The sequence below is a fragment of the Staurois parvus genome, unplaced genomic scaffold, assembly GCF_062004578.1.
Source record: "Staurois parvus isolate SC_StPar_1 unplaced genomic scaffold, SC_StPar_1.0 ptg000625l, whole genome shotgun sequence".
Lineage (NCBI taxonomy): Eukaryota > Metazoa > Chordata > Amphibia > Anura > Ranidae > Staurois > Staurois parvus.
In genome coordinates, this window is record NW_028318421.1 from 26,316 (window position 1) to 51,792 (window position 25,477).

The following is a 25,477-nucleotide window of genomic DNA, read 5'->3' on the forward strand; positions in this document are numbered from 1 at the left end:
CTATAAGTGTTCTAGAAGCACCTCTACATTTATCCTATAAGTGTCCTATAAGCACCTCTACATTTATCCTATAAGTGTCCTAGAAGCACCTCTACATTTATCCTATAAGTGTCCTAGAAGCACCTCTACATTTATCCTATAAGTGTTCTAGAAGCACCTCTACATTTATCCTATCAGTGTCCTAGAAGCACCTCTACATTTATTCTATCAGTGTCCTAGAAGCACCTCTACATTTATTCTATCAGTGTCCTAGAAGCACCTCTACATTTATTCTATCAGTGTCCTAGAAGCACCTCTACATTTATTCTATAAGTGTTCTAGAAGCACCTCTACATTTATCCTATAAGTGTCCTATAAGCACCTCTACATTTATCCTATCAGTGTCCTAGAAGCACCTCTACATTTATCCTATAAGTGTCCTAGAAGCACCTCTACATTTATCCTATAAGTGTCCAAGAAGCACCTCTACATTTATCCTATAAGTGTCCTAGAAGCACCTCTACATTTATTCTATCAGTGTCCTAGAAGCACCTCTACATTTATTCTATCAGTGTCCTAGAAGCACCTCTACATTTATTCTATCAGTGTCCTAGAAGCACCTCTACATTTATCCTATAAGTGTCCTATAAGCACCTCTACATTTATCCTATCAGTGTCCTAGAAGCACCTCTACATTTATCTTATCAGTGTCCTAGAAGCACCTCTACATTTATCCTATCAGTGTCCTATAAGCACCTCTACATTTATCCTATAAGTGTCCCTATAAGCACCTCTACATTTATCCTATAAGTGTTCTAGAAACACTTCTACATTTATCCTATACGTGTTCCAGAAGCACCTCTACATTTATCCTATCAGTGTCCTAGAAGCACCTCTACATTTATCCTATCAGTGTCCTAGAAGCACCTCTACATTTATTCTATCAGTGTCCTATAAGCACCTCTACATTTATCCTATAAGTGTCCTAGAAGCACCTCTACATTTATCCTATAAGTGTTCTAGAAGCACTTCTACATTTATCCTATAAGTGTCCTATAAGCACCTCTACATTTATCCTATCAGTGTCCTAGAAGCACCTCTACATTTATCCTATCAGTGTCCTAGAAGCACCTCTACATTTATCCTATAAGTGTTCTAGAAGCACCTCTACATTTATCATATAAGTGTCCTATAAGCACCTCTACATTTATCCTATCAGTGTCCTATAAGCACCTCTACATTTATCCTATAAGTGTCCTATAAGCACCTCTACATTTATCCTATAAGTGTCCTAGAAGCACCTCTACATTTATCCTATAAGTGTTCTAGAAGCACCTCTACATTTATCATATAAGTGTCCTATAAGCACCTCTACATTTATCCTATCAGTGTCCTATAAGCACCTCTACATTTATCCTATAAGTGTCCTATAAGCACCTCTACATTTATCCTATAAGTGTCCTATAAGCACCTCTACATTTATCCTATAAGTGTCCCTATAATCACCTCTACATTTATCCTATAAGTGTTCCAGAAGCACCTCTACATTTATCATATAAGTGTTCTATAAGCACCTCTACATTTATCCTAAAAGTGTCCTAGAAGCACCTCTACATTTATCCTATCAGTGTCCTAGAAGCACCTCTACATTTATCCTATCAGTGTCCTATAAGCACCTCTACATTTATCATGTAAGTGTTCTATAAGCACCTCTACATTTATCCTATCAGTGTCCTAGAAGCACCTCTACATTTATCCTATAAGTGTTCCAGAAGCACCTCTACATTTATCCTATAAGTGTTCCAGAAGCACCTCTACATTTATCCTATCAGTGTTCTATAAGCACCTCTACATTTATCCTATCAGTGTCCTATAAGCACCTCTACATTTATCCTATCAGTGTCCTATAAGCACCTCTACATTTATCCTATCAGTGTCCTATAAGCACCTCTACATTTATCCTATCAGTGTCCTAGAAGCACCTCTACATTTATCCTATCAGTGTCCTAGAAGCACCTCTACATTTATCCTATCAGTGTCCTAGAAGCACCTCTACATTTATCCTATCAGTGTCCTAGAAGCACCTCTACATTTATCCTATCAGTGTCCTATAAGCACCTCTACATTTATCCTATAAGTGTCCTAGAAGCACCTCTACATTTATCCTATCAGTGTCCTATAAGCACCTCTACATTTATCCTATCAGTGTCCTATAAGCACCTCTACATTTATCCTATCAAGTGTCCTAGAAGCACCTCTACATTTATCCTATAAGTGTCCTATAAGCACCTCTACATTTATCCTATAAGTGTCCCTATAAGCACCTCTACATTTATCCTATAAGTGTCCTAGAAGCACCACTACATTTATCCTATCAGTGTCCTAGAAGCACCTCTACATTTATCCTATCAGTGTCCTAGAAGCACCTCTACATTTATCCTATCAGTGTCCTATAAGCACCTCTACATTTATCCTATCAGTGTCCTAGAAGCACCTCTACATTTATCCTATCAGTGTCCTAGAAGCACCTCTACATTTATCCTATCAGTGTCCTATAAGCACCTCTACATTTATCCTATCAGTGTCCCTATAAGCACCTCTACATTTATCCTATCAGTGTCCCTATAAGCACCTCTACATTTATCCTATCAGTGTCCTATAAGCACCTCTATATTTATCATATAAGTGTTCTATAAGCACCTCTACATTTATCCTATAAGTGTTCCAGAAGCACCTCTACATGTATCATATAAGTGTTCTATAAGCACCTCTACATTTATCCTATCAGTGTCCTATAAGCACCTCTACATTTATCCTATCAGTGTCCTATAAGCACCTCTACATTTATCCTATCAGTGTCCTATAAGCACCTCTACATTTATCCTATCAGTGTCCTAGAAGCACCTCTACATTTATCCTATCAGTGTCCTATAAGCACCTCTACATTTATCCTATAAGTGTCCTAGAAGCACCTCTACATTTATCCTATAAGTGTCCTATAAGCACCTCTACATTTATCCTATAAGTGTCCTATAAGCACCTCTACATTTATCCTATAAGTGTCCTAGAAGCACCTCTACATTTATCCTATCAAGTGTCCTAGAAGCACCTCTACATTTATCCTATAAGTGTCCTATAAGCACCTCTACATTTATCCTATAAGTGTCCTATAAGCACCTCTACATTTATCCTATAAGTGTCCTATAAGCACCTCTACATTTATCCTATAAGTGTCCTAGAAGCACCTCTACATTTATCCTATCAAGTGTCCTAGAAGCACCTCTACATTTATCCTATAAGTGTCCTATAAGCACCTCTACATTTATCCTATAAGTGTCCCTATAAGCACCTCTACATTTATCCTATAAGTGTCCTAGAAGCACCACTACATTTATCCTATCAGTGTCCTAGAAGCACCTCTACATTTATCCTATAAGTGTCCCTATAAGCACCTCTACATTTATCCTATAAGTGTCCCTATAAGCACCTCTACATTTATCCTATCAGTGTCCCTATAAGCACCTCTACATTTATCCTATCAGTGTCCTATAAGCACCTCTATATTTATCATATAAGTGTTCTATAAGCACCTCTACATTTATCCTATAAGTGTTCCAGAAGCACCTCTACATGTATCATATAAGTGTTCTATAAGCACCTCTACATTTATCCTATCAGTGTCCTATAAGCACCTCTACATTTATCCTATAAGTGTTCTATAAGCACCTCTACATTTATCCTATCAGTGTCCTATAAGCACCTCTACATTTATCCTATCAGTGTCCTATAAGCACCTCTACATTTATCCTATCAGTGTCCTAGAAGCACCTCTACATTTATCCTATCAGTGTCCTAGAAGCACCTCTACATTTATCCTATCAGTGTCCTAGAAGCACCTCTACATTTATCCTATCAGTGTCCTAGAAGCACCTCTACATTTATCCTATCAGTGTCCTATAAGCACCTCTACATTTATCCTATAAGTGTCCTAGAAGCACCTCTACATTTATCCTATCAGTGTCCTATAAGCACCTCTACATTTATCCTATCAGTGTCCTATAAGCACCTCTACATTTATCCTATCAAGTGTCCTAGAAGCACCTCTACATTTATCCTATAAGTGTCCTATAAGCACCTCTACATTTATCCTATAAGTGTCCCTATAAGCACCTCTACATTTATCCTATAAGTGTCCTAGAAGCACCACTACATTTATCCTATCAGTGTCCTAGAAGCACCTCTACATTTATCCTATCAGTGTCCTAGAAGCACCTCTACATTTATCCTATCAGTGTCCTATAAGCACCTCTACATTTATCCTATCAGTGTCCTAGAAGCACCTCTACATTTATCCTATCAGTGTCCTAGAAGCACCTCTACATTTATCCTATCAGTGTCCTATAAGCACCTCTACATTTATCCTATCAGTGTCCCTATAAGCACCTCTACATTTATCCTATCAGTGTCCCTATAAGCACCTCTACATTTATCCTATCAGTGTCCTATAAGCACCTCTATATTTATCATATAAGTGTTCTATAAGCACCTCTACATTTATCCTATAAGTGTTCCAGAAGCACCTCTACATGTATCATATAAGTGTTCTATAAGCACCTCTACATTTATCCTATCAGTGTCCTATAAGCACCTCTACATTTATCCTATCAGTGTCCTATAAGCACCTCTACATTTATCCTATCAGTGTCCTATAAGCACCTCTACATTTATCCTATCAGTGTCCTAGAAGCACCTCTACATTTATCCTATCAGTGTCCTATAAGCACCTCTACATTTATCCTATAAGTGTCCTAGAAGCACCTCTACATTTATCCTATCAGTGTCCTATAAGCACCTCTATATTTATCCTATAAGTGTCCTATAAGCACCTCTACATTTATCCTATAAGTGTTCCAGAAGCACCTCTACATTTATCCTATAAGTGTCCTATAAGCACCTCTACATTTATCCTATAAGTGTTCTATAAGCACCTCTACATTTATCCTATCAGTGTCCTATAAGCACCTCTACATTTATCCTATCAGTGTCCTAGAAGCACCACTACATTTATCCTATCAGTGTCCTAGAAGCACCTCTACATTTATCCTATCAGTGTCCTAGAAGCACCTCTACATTTATCCTATCAGTGTCCTAGAAGCACCTCTACATTTATCCTATCAGTGTCCTAGAAGCACCTCTACATTTATCCTATCAGTGTCCTAGAAGCACCTCTACATTTATCCTATCAGTGTCCTATAAGCACCTCTACATTTATCCTATCAGTGTCCTATAAGCACCTCTACATTTATCCTATAAGTGTCCCTATAAGCACCTCTACATTTATCCTATCAGTGTCCTATAAGCACCTCTACATTTATCCTATCAGTGTCCTATAAGCACCTCTACATTTATCCTATCAGTGTCCTAGAAGCACCTCTACATTTATCCTATCAGTGTCCTATAAGCACCTCTATATTTATCCTATAAGTGTCCTATAAGCACCTCTATATTTATCCTATCAGTGTCCTATAAGCACCTCTATATTTATCCTATCAGTGTCCTATAAGCACCTCTATATTTATCCTATCAGTGTCCTATAAGCACCTCTACATTTATCCTATAAGTGTTCTATAAGCACCTCTACATTTATCCTATAAGTGTCCTATAAGCACCTCTACATTTATCCTATCAGTGTCCTATAAGCACCTCTACATTTATCCTATAAGTGTTCTAGAAGCACCTCTACATTTATCCTATAAGTGTTCTAGAAGCACCTCTACATTTATCCTATAAGTGTCCTAGAAGCAACTCTACATTTATCCTATAAGTGTCCTAGAAGCACCTCTACATTTATCCTATCAGTGTCCTATAAGCACCTCTACATTTATCCTATAAGTGTTCTAGAAGCACCTCTACATTTATCCTATAAGTGTTCTAGAAGCACCTCTACATTTATCCTATAAGTGTTCTAGAAGCACCTCTACATTTATCCTATAAGTGTCCTAGAAGCAACTCTACATTTATCCTATAAGTGTCCTGGAAGCACCTCTACATTTATCCTATAAGTGTTCTATAAGCACCTCTACATTTAGCAATGCAATAGATTGAGTCCACATAAAATGATCCTTTTAACCATCACTGCTTGAAAAAACATTTTTTACAGTAGACTTTAAAGATGCAAAATAAGGGCATACAGGCGTTCAGTCTGACATGTCAGTTTTGCAGACACATCCAGACTAAACCACAATGTATGTCCATGGGCAGGTGGATGTAAACAAAGGTAAGTTAGGTCTGCATTCTTTGTCATTTTTGTGGAGGTAAACAAATGTAAATAGATGTAAAAATTTTGTCTATGTTCACATTAGGCAAAAAACATATTTTGGGTTTATACATTTGTTGTACAAATGGCCCTGTAAAATATGGAGGCAAGAAAAAAATGTGAACTGAAGATAAATGTGCAAACTTATGTAAACTAGCATAACCTGTATTAGTATTATTATTTTTTTTAACAGAAAACGCAACTGAACTGATGACACCCGTGTGAAAGGGTGTGCATCTGTACTCCCTTCCTCCCTGTAGTCTTATGGGACACATGACACGGGATCATTCACAAGGCGCATTGCTACTTGCACAAGCACAGTGGGCATCCAACTGGGAAGACGCAAGATGTCATAGCCAGGCGCCCACACTTAAGATGCTGGCGCAGGGGAGCCAGGATGGTTGGTGAAACCGGCTGTGGTGAAAACACCACTCGATTGTGGGATGGGCGAGTGGCTTTTTTTTTTTTTTTTTAAATTCAGCAGCTACAGTTTTTGTAGCTGCAGACTTATTTTTTCAGGTTTGACTGAAGTTTCGCTTTAATTGAAACATATATATGATATAATAACGTTGATTCTCAAAAACTAGAAAAAAAAAAAAAAAAAAAAAAAAAGAATAGCAGCATATTTTAGTCACTGTCAAAAAACAAGTTATCAAGTTTCATTTTAAGAAAAATGTAACAATCCTGACTGGTCGCTATGGACAAAAATGCTACCATTAACAATTTAACCCCATGGTGTTTGTGTATTACCAGCAACTACTCACCTATACATTTCTATAGCTCTCTCATCTTCCTCATTAAACTCATCCTCATTCTCTTCTAGCTCTTCTAGTGTCATATCCTCATATGTTTTAACTGAAAAACAAAATTACATACAGGCATAAAACAAGCAACAAATTAAGACGCAAACTGAGCTGAAAGTGTGCTTAACAGTTTACGGCATCATAGCAACTCCTGCATCTGAATTCCTGGGCAGTTAACTGAGACAGATTTGCACAGGTCAGTCACAAAATTACCACTGGAAACTAAACAGATTTTCTACAATCAATATTTAAACTGCCACGCTAGATGTGTGCTCAAATTAAAACAAAGGAATAAATAAGTAAAATATCACCACCCTCTTACAATAATAAACAGTGATGAGTGAATATAATCTTCTCCCCCATCACTAGCTGTCAAATTTCTAAAAAACGTGGCCGTGCAGGGCTCTGCCCACTTGGCTGCATCACTCATTCACAGGCAAACTGGTGGTACTGAAGTCCATCTATCAATTGACTTTAGTACAACCAGCCTGTTGGATGTTTTTTGTATTCAAGCACTGCCAGTGGCTATAGTTGTTGGCAGTTATCATTGTGTTCTGCCAGCAGGGAAGGCAGAACACAATAGCTCCACAAGAGGGAGAATCAAGCGATTTTCTTTCCTTCCACCCGGGTAATTTTTCTGCTGTCTGTGTACCACTAGGGAAGTTTCCCTTCGCAATATTCTCCAGAGGTGCAACAGGAAGTTAGAGCAGATCTCAAAGTTGAGGGAAATTCATCTTACAAAGTTGTCACTGAAACAAGTGTCCCCATTAGATGATTTTCCTTTATCTCTTTTTCTGGGGACAACTTTAAAACTTTGGATTTCCCCACTTTCCCAGTGATAATAGTCACCAAGAGAAACAGAAGAGTTAATCTCCCCAAAGAGAACATAGACAACAATGAAAAAAAAAAAATTGACTCTAGCCAAAATTAAAAGAAGGTTTTGCTTAGTGGAACACTTAAAGGTGAAACTGGAGTTAACCTCATCTAAAATGCTAGAATAGACTGCAACCAGGGGAAAGCCTGGCAACTAGTATTTTCAGGAGAGCAGCATGAAAAAACCTCCATTGCTGCCTCCTTTACAGTAAAATTAGTATATATTTCAAACTGTGTGAAGCTGAAATGTCTGAATGCCCCGCTTCCCCCACCAGGACAAACACAAATGAAAACTTACTAACAGATATTGCAGCAGTTCTGTCAGTCTCCAAAGTGCAGCTGCGTGGTTTGTTACTATGCTAATAGGAAAGAATAGCCGGGAAATGTAGCCCTTGTAAAACCTGTTCACATAAAAATGTCCTTTTCTGAGTAAAGTGAAAGTGTTCTCACCAATTGACTGCTGTGTCAAAATTCCTTCTTCTTCCTCCACTTCATCCTCCTTTGGTACCTCTTTGGGAGGTAGGATACCTTTTTTACGCAGGATGTCATTCCACTCTGTGTCTGCATTTGGATCCTGAAATCAGAGACACTCATATGCATAAAGAAGTTAGGGCTTGCTCGCATTAGCATTGCCCTCTTGAAGAGTGATCTGCAGAGAATCGCTTTTCAGAGGGCATTGGACAGGCAGCCTCCTCACCCATTTTAACTTAAAATCCCCCGCTACCGTGCGACAATCACATGCAATGTATACGGTTGTGGTGCAGCCCCATTCACTTGAATTGCTCACATTACGGATTGCTGAACATGACAGTGATATAATTCTTGCTGCGGCCACAAAGCATTTCAGCATGTGCAAACCCCCAGTCAGGTTGCCTTTGCTTTTACTGCCCCCCCCAACTGCAAATGTAAACAAAACCTTAGGCCCCTTTTATATGAAGGGTCTGGTCAGATCCGCCTGTCAGTTTTTCAGGTGGACCTGATCGGATGGTCCATTCACCCCTGTGGGTGAGCAGGACTTGTGTTCACTTAGGCTAGGTTCACATCTATGCAGATTGCAGTTGATACATTTATTGTTTTTTCACACTCATTTTGTATGCGTTTTTTATGCATTTTGTGATTTTACCTGTTTGTCAAGGAGCAGGAAGTCACCAGTGTCCTTAACAAGCAGTAAACAACATGGTTGTTAATTAGCAGGTAGCCGCCACATCCTTGACAATCGATAAGTCAGTGGGGTTCCCTGCTGACAGCTGAATATAGACAAACCTATAGACAAATATAGACAAAAAAAAGACACGGGAAAAAAACAGTGCGGGATCCCCCACCCAATCCATCTCAGGCCCTTCGGGTCTGGTGTGAATTTTAAGGGGAACCCCACACCAAAATTTCAAAAAAACAGTGTAGGCCCCCCCCGATCAGCAGGGGATGAGTGGACAGATTACCTTCTGATCAAAACAGAGTCTGACCTGTGTGGAAAGGGGCCTAAGTTTTGCCAACACCAACACTGTCAAGAAGGCTTCCATTTATATGATATGAGCCTTCAAAATAGGTACAGCGAGAAGCTTGTTAAAAATAAAAAGTCACCAAGTTGAAGATTTTCAGCAAACCCTCCAAACACAGGCCTTTCTAGAAGGTACATAATACTCCTGAACTGCTGGCAATCTTCCTCATTATTCCCTGACATTACGACAAACCCTTTATACGAGATTATTGATTTCATTAGAAAGAGAGAGAAGTGTAGGAGTATTGTGTAGTCAGGGAGTAGATCACGCTGGAGGGTCTAACATCCAGTGGTTGTAGTTTTCCTGTGACTCACCTGCATCTTGTCTAGTTCTGCACACAATCACCGCGCTGCTGCTCCTCTCTGTGAAAATACAATATTCATACAGATCAATGATCTTTCTTTCTGGGGCTAGATTGGTTAGTATATTTTATATACAGTACCTTCAATTCACCAGCAGCTCCAGCACACAGCTTGAGTAAGGGGGAAGTAATTTCTTGTCACACCAGACACTACTTCCTCCCCATCACCATGTCCTTATTAGGAAACACATGGCAGAAGGCAGTATACAGAGTGTGTGATGGGAGCAGCTGGGCTGTGGCCATATGTTGTATGTTACAACAAAGGCATCCCCCACATCCCTTTAGACATGCATACCCTTTGCTTCCCTCTGCTGGTCACTTGAGTTCTGGCCATCAAAGGAGGCATCCCGAATTACCTTTAGATGTGGGCTCTTCTTGGCCCCCTTCTCCAAAGACTAACATTCCAGTTAACCTACCAGCATGTCTTTGGAGTGTGGGAGGAAGACAAAGTACCCGGAGGAAACCCACACAGGCACAGGGAGAACATGCAAACTCCAGGCAGGTGGTGTCATGGTTGAGATTTGAACCAACATTCCTAGTACTGCCAGGCGGAAGTGCTAACCATTTACCCACTGTGCTGCCCAACCAGAGAAGGAATAACAACATTTTAGGAAGAAAAGGGGAAGGGTCTCATTTTCTGCTGCAAAACGCTCTGCAGTTATCTATAGCTAAACGTAACACGCATTTATCTGCATTTAGTCTACCCTGAACACAGCACTTTCCTTCTTTTGCTAAACGCAGCTAAACTGTCTACAAGTAAACATTGCTAATCGTGCTGTATGAATAACATGATTATTTTGCATTGCGTGAGTCCAGCTGTTTTACAGAAGACTTCTAATCGCAGTTAAACTCTGAAATGTTGACGTCTGTGTGAATGTAGCCTAAGGGCCCTTTCACACGTTGCCCCTCCTTGTGCGTTGCATTATCTGCATTAATTCATTTGGAATGGGCTGCTAATGCACCAGAAAGGGCAAAAAAAATTTACACGTACTGTAATATTTTTTCCTGACACAGAAGACCACATTTCACAGAGGCCAGGTTCACTGCTGTGCCATTGAAGCTGTAGTACAGAGTTCAGGTCCTATCCATCCCATTGTGCTTCAATAATGAGTGTAACACCCTGGTCACACCAATCTGACTTTGAAATCCTGCGACTTCCATTGAAGTCGCATGATTTCAAAGTCAGATGGTATTCCAACTTAAGGTGTGACTTGTAAGACACAGATGTCTATGCAAGTCGCACCTAAATTAGTGCATGCACTACTTTAGAAATCGGTGCAGCTCCGACCAAGTCGGAATCGCACTGATATGACCGCTGTAATTGCAGACAATAGGGTCCAACTTGCCATGTGATTTGCGAGTCGCATGGCATGGCAAGTTGCACCTGGTGTGACCAGGGTCTAATGCCACAAGCTCACAAGCATTGCATTAAGGCATTCTATTCATTTGAATGAGATGGCTAACACGCACAGGAAAAAAATACATGTAGCATTCTTGCCAGCAAATGTTATTGCATTGCCTGCGTGCAGCACCCCAACTCACATCCATTGGCCTGATGTGTTAAGGTGCCATTTAGAATGAATGCCACTGCACTGCACCGACACGTGAAATACATGTTAGACTAGATTCACACCTATGCAGTTTCCGCTTGATCCATTTCTGCAGTGCTATTTGCGGTGCATATTTGCACATACGTTTTTGACTTTTTTTGATGCGTTTTTTTTTCCACCATAGTAAAAAACCTTGTTATAATATAATTTCAATGTGTTCAGGAATTTCCAAGATGGCGGCTCGTAAACTTCTGGTTTAGTGGCTTGACGTCATTGGCCCACCCTATGCGTAACGTAACGTGACTTCCCCTGATTGGACACGGAGATGTGAACGTGTCCCATAGGAAATCATGTTAAATGGACTGCTGTGCAATTCTGCAAAACGCAAAGGAAAACGCTTAGGTGTGAACTTCGACTTACTGTGTCTTGATGTTACTGCAGTATAGTGTTGTGAATGGGCACTAACTGTTCATTCCAGAACAGCACCTGTCCCTGCGTAACTGCAAACTTCCATCAAACAGATTTTATTCCTAAAATGGCAGCACATGTCCCTATTTAACTGCAAGCTTTCAGCAAACAAAAAGTTTAACAGAACCCCAGGGTCCTGCATTCTAGAGCTGAGGACAGGAATACTTCCTGACTCCTGCCTCTCCTTCCTGAGACCTCATTTACACTTGCGGTTAGGGGGTGGTAAAAAGAGGTGGTTGCGACACACTTTTACAGCCCTACAACTGTTCCCCCTTAAGCTGCAAATGCAGTGGATGTAGTTCCCATTGAAAGTGAATAGGGCTGTACCACAACTGCGTACAATGCACATGGCTGTTTTGGCATTTTGGGTTTAAAACAGGCAGTGAGGAGGTGACTAAACCCCATCTCACTGCCTGTCAAATGCCTTCTGAAAAGCGATCTATCCCTAGTGTAAACGAGCCCTGATTGTGTCTGCAAAGCTCTGCTAGAATACGGGCAGAGTGAGCGAGCAATGCAAGACTCATTGATCGATAACTTTTCACTGAGCACCAATTACGGTTGCCACCTCATCCCTTTAAACCCGAACACATAATTACACAGGTTTTGAGGCTAATTTATTGCATATAAGACACTAAGGCTAGGTTCATACCTATGCAGTTTGCATTTGATCCGTTTCTGCAGTGTTTTTTGCAGTGCGTTTTTGCACATGCAATTTTGCCACTTTTTGATGCGTTTTGCATTTTTTTTCTTGTTGCTAGGCAGATTAAAATGCAAAACGCATCAAGAACGCACTACATGCTTTTCTGCAGCGTCTCCATTGAAGTCTATAGAACCAAAAATGCAACATTTTGCATTTAAAAAAGTCCCTGACCCTTTCAAAAAACACACTGTTTGAAAACACGGAGATGTGAACGTGTCCCATAGGAAATGGACTGTAGTGCGTTTCTGCAAAATGCTGTGGAAAATGCATAAGTGTGAACCTAGGCTAAGTGAGTTTAATTGCCACCATAATCAGCCACAGAACCTATGTAATTATTCCATAATTACCTGTGTAATTGATACATACTCCTGACCACGTCACCCTGTACACTGTATAGTCTTGTCCAGTACACTTTGTGAACATCCCCACATATTTACTTTCTTGCATTCTGTTGCACATAGGGGTCAATTCACTAAGAGTTAAATAACGACTGAAACAATGCGCTAAAATAACGCATGCAGTACATTTTTGGCAAATGTGCAATTCACTAAGAATTTTGTGGCAAATAACTCTTGCAGTAAAATATTGTTATTGCGGTAATTTATTGCACGGTAGCTGTTTGCGCTAGTTAAGCCGTCCTTAACAACGGATGACTCCTCAGCTGACAGCTGAATGTAAACAAAACATGCCAGCACTAACAATTGCGCGGTCATGCAACACTGCACTGAAATTTAATTTATGTCTTTTTTCCCCACAAATGGTGCTTTCTTTTGGGAGGTATTTGATAGCCTGTGCGTTTTTTATTTTTTTGCGCTATAAACAAAAAAAGACCGACAATTTTGAGAAAAAAAAATAATTTTGACTTTTTGCTATTAAACATGTCCAGTAAAAAAAAAATTTAAAAATCAAATTTCGTCATAAATTTATGCCAAAATGTATTCTGCCAAATGTCTTTGCTAAAAAAAAAAAAAAAAAAAAAATTGCAATACAAGTATATTAATTTGTTTATGTGAAAGTTTTTGAGTCTACAAATGGCGGTATATATACTGGAATTTTAAAAAAAAATTTATACTAGTAATAGCGGCGATCAGCAACTAATAGCAGGACTACGGCAGGCATTCTGACACTGGGGGGGAACTGACTGTCACTGACATCCCCAGTGACACTAAGGATAGGTTCACACCTATGCAGTCTGCGTTTGATCAGTTTCTGCAGTGCGTTTTGCACATGCGTTTGACACGGTTTTCCCACTTTTTACTTTTCTTGTTGCTAGGCAGATTTAAAATACAAAACGCATCAAAAACGTGGCAAAAACACAGTAAAAATGTACTACATGCTTTTCGACAGTGTTTCCATTGCAGTCTATAGAACAAAAAACACAACCTTTTACATTTAAAAAAGTCCTTGACCCTTTAAAAAAAGATGCAACTCGTGAAAACGCAAAGATGTGAATGTGTCCCATAAGAAATCATGTTAAATGGACTCTAGTGCGTTTGTGCAAAGTGCAAAACGCTGCAGAAAATGCTTAGGTGTGAACCTAGGGTAATACAGTGATCAGTGCTAATAAAAAGCACTGACACTGTACTAATGGCACTGGGCACACGCTGCATCTGAAAAAATACTGCATGTGATACTGCCAGCAAAACCCTGGTGATAAATATCGCATGTTTTTTTACTTGCTTTTGTGTTGGTGAATTGGACATAACAGCTTACCGCTTGGTTCTTTTGCGGTATTTACCGGCACATTTTTAATTTTGCCCTAAATACCACAGAATCTTTTTATTTTTGTGAATTTTGTTACCGCATGCGATCATTTATGCAAATTAGTCACATGAGTGGTATCGCATGAGATAACCTTTACTAAATTGACAACATTGTCACTATCCTGTGAACAGGCACTGCAGTGTCACATATTTCACAGAGCCTGCCTTCTGAACTACACTGCAGTAGGTGCTGACAGGAAATATCAGTTTAGGACTCTGCATTTCTGGCAGGAGCAACAGGTTTCTGTACTTGCTGAAAATGTACTAAGCCTGAAAAAAAAACAAACAAATGCAGCCATTGCATCTAAAGAACTGTACACTTCACCGTTCCCTCCTATCCCCTGCAGCTGCCACTCATTGACACAGGGGACACAAAAACACGTTTACAAATCGCATGCCAATTCGCATCCAGTGTGACCGGGAACTTACACCCCAGTCAAATCAAACCCGATCTCCTTGCATCTGACACAGATATCTATGTAAATTGCAAAATAAGTGCATGCGCTACTTTTGAAATCGGTCCGGCTCAGACCAAGTCAGAATTGCACCGATATGACCGCTCTAATAGCGGACAATAGGGTGAGACTTGGCATACGATTTGCAAGTCGCCTGGCATGCAAATCGCACCCAATGTAACCGGGGCTTAGTCACCAGTCACACTGCTGTGATTTAAAATCGTGTGATTTGATTTCAGGTGCGATTTCTGAAGACTTTGCTACAAGTGAATATTTTCAACGATTCCTTGCAATTTGCAGTGCGATTTCCATTGCTATGTATGTTAAATCGCAACAAAACTGCAGAAAACGTAATGCAAGAACTTTAGAAATCACACTGCAGCAAATTGCACATTTTAAGACACTGACCATTCACTAGATGCGATTTCAGGTGCAATTTAAATTTGCACCTGAAATAACTGTTTCAGGTGCGATTTGCGACTTAAAATCACATCTAATGAATCTTACTTTTTCTGCGGTTTTGTTGCAATTTCACAAACATAGAATACAATGGAAATAACAAAGCAAATTGCAAGAAATTGTTAAGCCTGGGTGCACACTGATGTGGTGTGGCACACTGCACTGCATTCTTGTGCAAGTCATTTTGTATCGCTCAAATCGCACCGCATCCGCACCAAAAAAGTGCAGGAACCTTTTTTAGTCCGCACCAGATTCTGATTCTGCACATCGCTGTGTTTTTTCGAACTGTTTTCGGGGTGTCATTAACTTAAAATACACATCCGCAGTGGTTCATATGAACAGGGTGTGATTATAATGCATCAGTGTGAACCCAGGCTCTCAAGTCGCAATAAAGTCTTCAGAAATCGCACCTTGCGATTTCACATACGTAGAATTTAATGGAAATCTCCCTGCAAATTGCAAGAAATCATGCAATTTCAAGTTGCAAATCTCACCGGTATGACTGGGCATTAATTTACACTGGAATCGCATTCCTACGCATACATGCAAATGTCTGTGGGGTGCAAATTGAGCAACACGCTCTTCCAGCCACTCTGGCACCTGTTACAGCTGGTGTGCGGGCGGGCTGCAGTCAGGAACTATGCACAGCACACAGCTCTGAACAGTTAGGCTCCCACAACATGGCAATGGGACTCCCTGGTTGCAGACACGTTTCCCTGGAGCCTGTGACCTAACTAGAGAGTCCTAGATTATGTACACTACACGAACACACAACCACATTCCCACACTTCCTATATCTCCCCCCACCTCTTGTAGGTGCAATGGTCACATGATACATCACCCACGTGATTCTCTCACCTAGCCGGCTAGGACAGCCTCCAGTCAGCTGGGTGTGGTGATGTCATTGGTGTGAGCTTTCCTCTCCGGTCGCACTGAGGTGATGTCAGAGAAGTAACGGCTTCTATTTCCATGGTGAAATCCAATGTGTGTGTGTAAGACGGGTGAGTGATGCTGGGTGACCGGGGAGCTTTGCTAGCAGCCTGGCCGCCTATTTCTTACTATGCTATTCAGTGTGGAGCCTCCTATGTGTCATTCATAGAGCAGACGGGCCTGAGAGGACTGACAGGGGAGCGAACATGGTTCACATTCCTTTACACAGCCAGGGTATCTCCTCATTAAATCTATCTCCCTGTGTTGGGCCATCTTCAAGAAGCAGTGCTTGTTTTCATTCATTTAGGGTCCTTTCACACGGGCGGTCCTTCTTTTCATCAGTTCAGTCACGTTTTATCAAAGAAAAAATGGATCAGTTTACATCCTTTTTTTCATCAGTTTACATCCTTTTTTTTTTTCATCAGTTTACATCTGTTTTTCGTCTGTTCCAGGTTTTTTTGTAAGGAAGAAAAATAGGCTTTTCTTCCATTCAAAAAAATGGATGTTAACGGATGCGGACATTAATGGATGTAAACAGATGACCATCTGTTTACATCCTCTAGTCCACAGAAATACATGGGTGTCCGTTTTTCATCTGTAAATGGACATGAAAAATTGATATACGGAACGCCCATGTGAAAGAGGTCTTAAGAGACTTCTGTCATCAACTTAAAGGGTTTCATGGATAAAAAAAATGGCAAATAAAAAAAATGTAATTGCCACACAAGTCATATTGTACTATAAGGCCCTTTTCATACGGATGGGCCGATGGGGTCTGCCTGTCCATTTTTCAGGTGGACCCGATCGGACCATCCATTGTTCCGGTTTCCGTTTACACGCGCCTGCATCCAATTCGCTAAAAACAGACAGATGGGGGGATCTGTTCCCCATCGATCTAGTGGGTCAGATCATATGACAGTTGGATCTAAGCAAACCCCCTGTCCACCCCATAGAGAAAAGTGGGCTTGTGTCCATGTCTGCACTGCACAAGCGGAATGGACATGGACCTGTCATCTTTCTGGCCCATGGACAGATCTCCCACTAAGCAGGCAGATCCGCTTGGAGGAGTCCGTCCATGTGAAATGAACCTAATGTTGTTAACCACTTCACGCTCAAATTATTTCAATATGAAAGCTGGGCAGGAGCACCCTGGTTTCAGGAGGACGTCATATGACACAGCCATGTTGTGGCTCGATCTGTCATCCAATGTGTCCACCGGACAGAGCGGACGACAGATCAGTATATCCAACTGGCGCCTGTGTCATGTGACTGCTTTGACCAATCACAGCAATCACATGACAGTTGTACACAATGAATGATTTCTGATCCCTGGTCACAGGAATTACATGGTACAGACAGGGCCAATCACAGTGCATTGTTTTACTTTACTTTTTTTTTTAATGTTTTTACCATGTGATATTTGTGGCCAATCACAGCTATCCCAATAGTACATAATGGCTATGAATGGATGCCATTCATGAAAAATATTCCTTTTAACAGTGATCATCTTTTATAAACAATCATAGTGTTAAAAAAAAAAATCCTGATCACCTCCCCAGAATATTACAGTGTCACTACGATAACACTGCACTGCTCCTCAGTGTGTAAAATAAATAAATACATAAAATTTACTTTTTTTTTCCCACATACTGTCACCAGTCAGTATCCCTGATCACCACCGCACAAGTCATGTGATGACACTGTACTGCACTGGTGACAATATGTTAAAAAAAAATAAAAAAATTACAATTTAAAAAAAACTCTGTCAGGGCTCCCGAGTGTGACCAGAGGTGTGTGACTGACGCAGGGAAATGCAGACTTCAGATATGTGATAAACAATATAATTTATTAACACTAACAATACAAACATAAACGCAGTGCAATACTAAAACATAATACAGTGCAAACAAACCAAACCAACCACCCACAGATAACAGTACATACAAGCAAGCGTCGTCAGGCAGGCCGGGTCAATATCAATAGGGCAGGTAGGTACAGGGGAAGCAAGCGGAGATGGGTCGGGGTCACAGGCCAGGTTCAGCAGGTAGCAAGCAGCGTAGTACAGAGGGTCAGGCAGAGGGATGGTCAGGGTCACAAGCCAGGGATCAGAACAGGTAGCAAGCAGCGTGGTACAGAGGGTCAGGCAGAGGGATGGTCAGGAGCGAGCCGGGATCAGAGCAGGAGACGTCAGCAGCGGTTCAGATCAGGCAGGGTCAGCAAAGGAACAGAAACAGGATGCAGGACAGATACAGGGCCCAGGACAAACACAACACCAAGGCAGAGTCTGCAGGTCTGGCCATCCCTTAAATACACCAGTATAATCAGTTCCAGGTGTTAGCTGGCTGAAAGGTTGAGTCTCTGATTGCTGGGAGCACCCGCTGGCCAGCCCTGGTACTGCAGATCAAAAGGCAGGTGAGTCCCACCATTGCTGGCCTGTCCATTCCTGACAAACTCACCATTTCCCTTATTAAATACCTTAGGGTGTCTGCTTTCCAAAAAGGTGTCGTTTGAGGGGTATTTGTACTGTCTTGGCATTTTAGAGCTTCAAGAAATTAGATTGGCTGTCAGCACTTCAGAGTTGATTGATTTTCAGATATACACTATATTGCCAAAAGTATTGGGCCAGCCCTCTAAATCATTGGATTCAGGTGTTCCAATGACTTCCATGGTCACAGGTATATAAGATCAAGCACCTAGACATGCACACTGCTTCTACACACATTTGTGAAAGAATGGGTTGCTCTCAGGAGCTCAGTGAATTCAAGAGTGGTATCGTGATAGGTTGTCACCTGTGCAATAAGTCCATCCATGACATTTCCTTGTTACTAAATATTCCACAGTCAACTGTTAGTGGTATTATAACAAAGTGGAAGCAACTGGGAACAACAGTAACTCAGCCATGAAGTGGTAGGCCACGTAAAATGACAGAACGGGGTCAATGCATGCTGAAGCATATAGTGCAAAGAAGTCGCCGTCTGCAGAGTCAATAGCTAAAGACCTCCAAACTTCATGTGGCCTTCAGACTAGCACAACAACAGTGTGTAGAGAGCTTCATGGAATGGGTTTCCATGGCCGAGCAGCTGCATCCAAGCCTTACATCACCAAGTGCAATGCAAAGCGTCGGATGCAGTGGTGTAAAGCACACCGCCACTGGACTCTAGAGCAGTGGAGACGTGTTCTCTGGAGTGATGAATCACATTTCTCTGTCTGGCAATCTAATGGACGTGTCTGGGTTTGGCAGTTGCCAGGAGAACGGTACTTGCCTGACTGCATTGTGCCAAATGTAAAGTTTGGTGGAGGGGGGATTATGGTGTGGGGTTGCTTTTCAGGGGTTTGGCTTGCCCTCTTAGTTCCAGTGAAGGGAACTCTTAAGGTGTCAGCATACCAAGACATTTTGGAGAATTTCATGCTCCCAACTTTGTGGGAACAGTTTGGGGATGGCCCCTTCCTGTTCCAACATGACTGCACACCAGTGCACAAAGCAAGGTCCATAAAGACATGGATGAGCGAGTTTGGGGTGGAGGAACTTGATTGGCCTGCACAGAGTCCTGACCTCAACCTGATAGAACACCTTTGGGATGAATTAGAGCAGAGACTACAAGCCAGGCCTTCTCGTCCAACATCATTGCCTGACCTCACGAATGCACTTTTGGAAGAATGGTCAAACATTCCCATAGACACACTCCTAAACCTTGTGCTCCGTCTTCACAGAAGAGTAGAAGCTGTTATAGCTGCAAAGGGTGGGCCAACTCAATATTGAACTCTACAGACTAAGACTGGGATGCCATTAAAGTTCATGTGCATGTAAAGGCAGGCGTCCCAACACTTTTGGCAATATAGTGTATATACAATAGTTTGTAGATACTATAACTTTCACACAGACTAAATCGTATACACTGATTTGGAGCATTTTTTTTTACCAAAGAAATGTAGCAATATATTTTGACCTTAATTTATGAAGAAAGATTATTTATTTGCAAAATGTTATAAAGGAAACAAAGAAAAATGTGGGTTTTTCTTTCAAAATTTTCAGTATATTTTTTTGTTTATAGAACAAGAATATAAAATACCCAGTGATGATAAAATACCACCAAAAGAGATCTCTGTCTCAAAAAATAATACAAATTTCATTTGGGTACAGTGTTGCATGACTGAATAATTGTCATTTAAAGTGTAACAGCGCTGAAAGCTGAAAATTGGCCTGGGCAGGAAGGGAGTGAAAGTGCCCGTATTGAAGGGGTTAAACTCGAACCCATTCCCAACTGAGCGTTTGAAACACATTTGCCAAAGTGCTTCAACACTCAAAATTAAGATTCCTGTCATTTGTGCCAAATCGCACCTGAGTGCTGCATGATTTGAAGAGTCTTGTTCGCAGCTCAAAAAACTGAAAAAGTACATGAGCTTGGTGCAAAATAGCACATTTTGGCCCCTAAAGACCAACTGGAGTGTCTGATAAAAGGACCAGAAAAATGCCTGAAAATGTGTGTAACATGCTTTTTCCACACAATTTCTGAAAATTGACCAGGAAAGGAAGGGGGTGAAAGTGTTTGGTACTGAAGTGGGTAAAATTACCTTTCCGTGTTCAACCTGCAATGCTGTAATTTTCTGTAAAATGCATTGCAATGTGACTAACTGGAGGTGTTCAATACACAGATGGTGTACAGAACACACCCCAAAAAAATGAATTTCCTGCTTGTGCAATTGGCTTACTTTTTTGTCTGCACCAAGACCCTGTTCACATCTCGCACTCACAATTTTGTGTGTGCAATTTTCATGGGATTCCATGTGTTGCACATAGGGCCGGCAATTCACTTGAGTGGGCTGCCCTTTGCCCATTTGCTGCACAAAAGAAGCTCAGGAAACAAATCTTGTCCCTGACCCAAACACATTTTTACAAGCACCCCAATTGTGGCAAAATTGCACCGCGTTTGGAGTGCCATTTAGAATGAATGCCACCTAAACACATCGTTCCTTTGTCATGATTAGGAATCACAGGCAGAATTGTGCCAATTCTGCACATGATTCCTAATCATCACCCAAGCATAAATGAGGCCTCAGATACAGCTACAACAAAAGATGTCATTTTTGGTGAGATACTTTCAAAGGGAAATCAGATCCTGTCACTTTCCTCATTTAAAACAAAGTTTGTTAAAAGCCGTGCAATGTACATTGATCACCCAAAGGGGAATGTTTTTTTTCTCAACATAAGTACAGGCAAGCAGATATACTGACAGGAAGAATTAATTGAGAACTATAAGCTGACAGCCACAAGGGATGTCGGTACTTGTAGTTCATTCACAGAACTGGAGGGAGCACCACATGGCCGAGCTGTGTGTAAAAAGTGACAGCTTGTTCAGGGAACTTCTCCCCGTACTGCTGTCACAGGAAAGAGGTGGGGGGATTGGGCATCAGCTGCAACACTGGGAACATGTTACATGTTCCAACCTAAAAACGGGTGAAACGTAACCTGTTCCCAAAGGTGAACGTATCCTTTAAATTGACACTAAAGCTTTTGTTTTTTTTGTGTGTTTTTTTTTAAATAACAAACCTGTCTATACTTACCTACTCTGTGCAGTACAGACTAAGTACATAACTTACCTGCACTGTGCAGTGATTTTGCACAGAGCAGGCCCAAACCTCTTCTTTTCGGGTCCCCGCCGGTGCTCCTGGCTCCTTCCCCCTCAACTAGTGCCCCCAGGGAAAGCTGTTTGCCCTGGTGGCACCACTGCATGCTCATCCCCGAGCCGCTGCTCTATGCATCCATAATCCGCGGATCTATGTGCCAATGGACTCCTGCTGCTATCTCAGCCAATGAGGAAGAATCCCCAGACAACAGAGGCTGTTGAGAACGTTGCTGGATTGGAGGGGGCTCAGATAAGGATTGGGGGGTAGGGGGCGCTGCATACGGAAGGTTTTTTTACCTTCATGTATAGAATACGTGAAGGTAAAAGTCCTTGAGACTTTAGAACCACTTCAAGTCATACACAAATAAAGTGATTGTTGTTCTTCAATCAGCTGGCATTTCCAAGACTTTCTATTATTATTATTATACAGGATTTATATAGCGCCAACAGTTTGCTCAGCGCTTTACAAAATGAAGGTAGACATAATAGTTACAATACAATTCCAGTACAAGAGGAAACAGAGGGCCCTGCTCGTTAGAGCTTACAATCTATTCACATAAAACTTCCCTCACCTACCTCCACAATCTTCACACAACTGAGGGAACCCACTCCAAGGACCCTCCAAAAGCAGAGCCGCCACAAACCTATCCAGCAATAACAAGCTCTAGTGTTACCTATTTAACCACTTGCCCTCCAGAGGATTTACACCCCCTTCCTGACCAGGCCATTGTTTGTGATACGGCGCTACATTACTTTAACCACTTGCCTACCGGGCACTTATACCCCCTTCTTTACCAGGCCAGCTTTCAGCGCTGTTGCACTTTGACAATTGCGCGGTCATGCAAGATTGTACCCATATGAAATTTTTATTATTTTTTTCTCACGAATAGAGCTTTCTTTTGGTGGTATTTAATTGCCGCAGGGCACTTTTTGCGCTATAAACAAAAAAAGTGCAAAAAATGTGAAAAAAAAAAAGTTTCTTTGTTTCTATTATAACATTTTTCAAACAGGTAATTTTTCTCCTTCACTGATGTGCGTTGATGAGGCAGCACTGATGGGCACTAATAGGCGGCACTGATAGGCAGCATTGATGAGGCGGCACGGATAGGCGGCACTGATAGGTGGCACTGACTGGCGCAACTGCTGGGCACTGACTGGCGCAACTGCTGGGCACTGACTGGCGCAACTGCTGGGCACTGACTGGCACAACTGCTGGGCACTGACTGGTGGCACTGACTGGCAGCACTGGTGGATGGCACTGGTGGGCACAGGTGGGTGGCACTTCTGAGCACAGGTGGCGGGCATTCTGACACTGGGTGGATACTAACTGCCACTGACATCTCCAGTGACACTAATACAGTGATCAGTGCTAATAAAAAGCACTGACACTGTACTAATGACACTGGGCAGGAAGAGGCTAACTAACGATCAATGGGTTAACTGTGTGCTATATGTGTTTTACTATGTGTGCTGTGTTGTGTTTTACTAGGGAGGTATGCTGTTTTGTATCTCTCTGCTGTGCAGAGATACAAAACAGGATGTCCATGCTAACAGGGGAGATACCGTGTTGTTTACACACAGGTCTGTCGGCTTTACACGGCGATCGCCGAGTGTCAGCCGGGAATTGCCGCCTGGGACCTGGTGATTGACATCCCGAGCTGCCAATAGCTGTGTCGGTAGGGCACCCTCTACCCAGAAATAGTAGCACCCTGTGGCCAAACTAAATTTATTCTCCAAGGTATCCCACAATCATTGGTGATCAATGGCATTTTAACACCCCCTTTCCCTTTAAAGAAAATCTCATCATAATTGGTGGTCAGTGACACTTAGACTCTTTTAACCCCTCACCTTCACCTTTGATCTGGCGATCCTCCTAGCTGCTGTGTTTGCAAAAATTCAGCCCACTTGCAACAGAGGAAGGGAAGCTTGTGAAGGCTGAGTGTGGTTCACAGTGATAACAAGGTACAGAGCCACTCCAATTTGCTCTGTACATCGTGACTGGGATCTGAGCTGTTTAGTGACAGCTCAGATCACAGCCATTTCACACCTTTTTTGTAAAGTACAAAGGTAGTTAAAGAGCAACGGAATCTACAACAAACTGTAAAGGGAGTCAAGGGACTACTATTACTAACTATGACAAATATCTGTATAAAACTTCTAATGTTGCAACTATGCTGTGCAGGCAATTGGTAAAGTTTTGTTTTGTCCTTGCAGAACAAAGACCCCTCTTTATCTTTTACAGAAGAAATTGCAGTCAAGCTTAGTGGTAAGCTACATGTTTCTAAATTTTATTCTTTGCATTAGATGAATTCATGTGGTGTCTAATTGCATGCGAAGATTGAGAGCTGATTCACACACGCATACTGGTCCATAAATATTGGGACATCGACACAATTCTAACATTTTTGGCTCTATACACCACCACAATGGATTTGAAATTAAATGAACAAGATGTGCTTTAACTGCAGACTGTCAGCTTTAATTTGAGGGAATTTACATCCAAATCAGGTGAACGGTGTAGGAATTACAACAGTTTGCATATGTGCCTCCCACTTCTTAAAGGTCCAAAAGTAATGGGACAGAATATTAACCATAAATCAAACTTTCACTTTTTAATACTTGGTTGCAAATCCTCAATTACAGCCTGAAGTCTGGAACGCATAGACATCACCAGACGCTGGGTTTCATCCCTGGTGATGCTCTGCCAGGCCTCTACTGCAACTGTCTTTTGTTCCTGCTTGTTCTTGGGGCATTTTCCCTTCAGTTTTGTCTTCAGCAAGTGAAATGCATGCTCAATCCGATTCAGGTCAGGTGATTGACTTGGCCATTGCAGAACATTCCACTTCTTTCCCTTAAAAAACTCTTTGGTTGCTTTTGCAGTATGCTTTGGGTCATTGTCCATCTGCACTGTGAAGCGTCCAATGAGTTCTGAAGCATTTGGCTGAATATGAGCACATAATATTGCCCGAAACACTTCAGAATTCATCCTGCTGCTTTTGTCATCAGTCACATCATCAATAAATACAAGAGAACTAGTTCCATTGGCAGCCATACATGCCCACGCCATGACACTACCACCACGATTCACTGATGAGGTGGTATGCTTAGGATCATGAGCAGTTCCTTTCCTTCTCCATACTCTTCTCTTCCCATCACTCTGGTACAAGTTGATCTTGGTCTCATCTGTCCGTAGGATGTTGTTCCAGAACTGTGAAGGCTTTTTTAGATGTCGTTTGGCAAACTCTAATCTGGCCTTCCTGTTTTTGAGGCTCACCAATGGTTTCCATCTTGTGGTGAACCCTCTGTATTCACTCTGTCTTCTCTTGATTGTTGACTTTGACACACATACACCTACCTCCTGGAGAGTGTTCTTGATCTGGCCAACTGTTGTGAAGGGTGTTTTCTTCACCAGGGAAAGAATTCTTCGCTCATCCACCACAGTTGTTTTCCGTGGTCTTCCGGGTCTTTTGGTGTTGCTGAGCTCACCGGTGCGTTCCTTCTTTTTAAGAATGTTCCAAACAGTGGTTTTGGCCACGCCTAATGTTTTTGCTATCTCTCTGATGGGTTTGTTTTATTTTTTCAGCCTAATGATGGCTTGCTTCACTGATAGTGACAGCTCTTTGGATCTCATCTTGAGAGTTGACAGCAACAGATTCCAAATGCAAATAGCACACTTGAAATGAACTCTGGACCTTTT

The 25,477-nt window shown here is 41.4% G+C and overlaps 2 protein-coding genes across 3 annotated transcripts in view; one reads left to right on the forward strand and one right to left on the reverse strand.

The window, feature by feature from the left end:
- The window catches only part of PDCL3 (phosducin like 3), a 29,233-nt gene extending 13,127 nt beyond the window's left edge, over nucleotides 1-16,106 (reverse strand). Inside the window, exons 1-4 of one of the 2 annotated variants that reach the window (XM_089693329.1) lie at nucleotides 16,085-16,106; nucleotides 9,785-9,832; nucleotides 8,422-8,545; nucleotides 7,060-7,150 (exon numbers count right to left, since the gene is read on the reverse strand). In XM_089693329.1, the coding sequence (XP_089549455.1) occupies nucleotides 7,060-7,150; nucleotides 8,422-8,545; nucleotides 9,785-9,790 (221 nt within the window). In that variant the 5' untranslated portion in view covers nucleotides 9,791-9,832; nucleotides 16,085-16,106. Of the gene's footprint in view, nucleotides 1-7,059; nucleotides 7,151-8,421; nucleotides 8,546-9,784; nucleotides 9,833-9,912; nucleotides 10,024-16,084 lie in introns of those variants that run through there. The other variant, XM_089693328.1, reaches the window with a different exon arrangement.
- The window catches only part of CCDC138 (coiled-coil domain containing 138), a 79,827-nt gene continuing 70,426 nt past the window's right edge, over nucleotides 16,077-25,477 (forward strand). The window contains exons 1-2 of the mRNA XM_089693327.1: nucleotides 16,077-16,227; nucleotides 23,995-24,046. The gene's annotated coding sequence lies outside the window, so the exon portion shown is untranslated. The remainder of the gene's footprint in view (nucleotides 16,228-23,994; nucleotides 24,047-25,477) is intronic.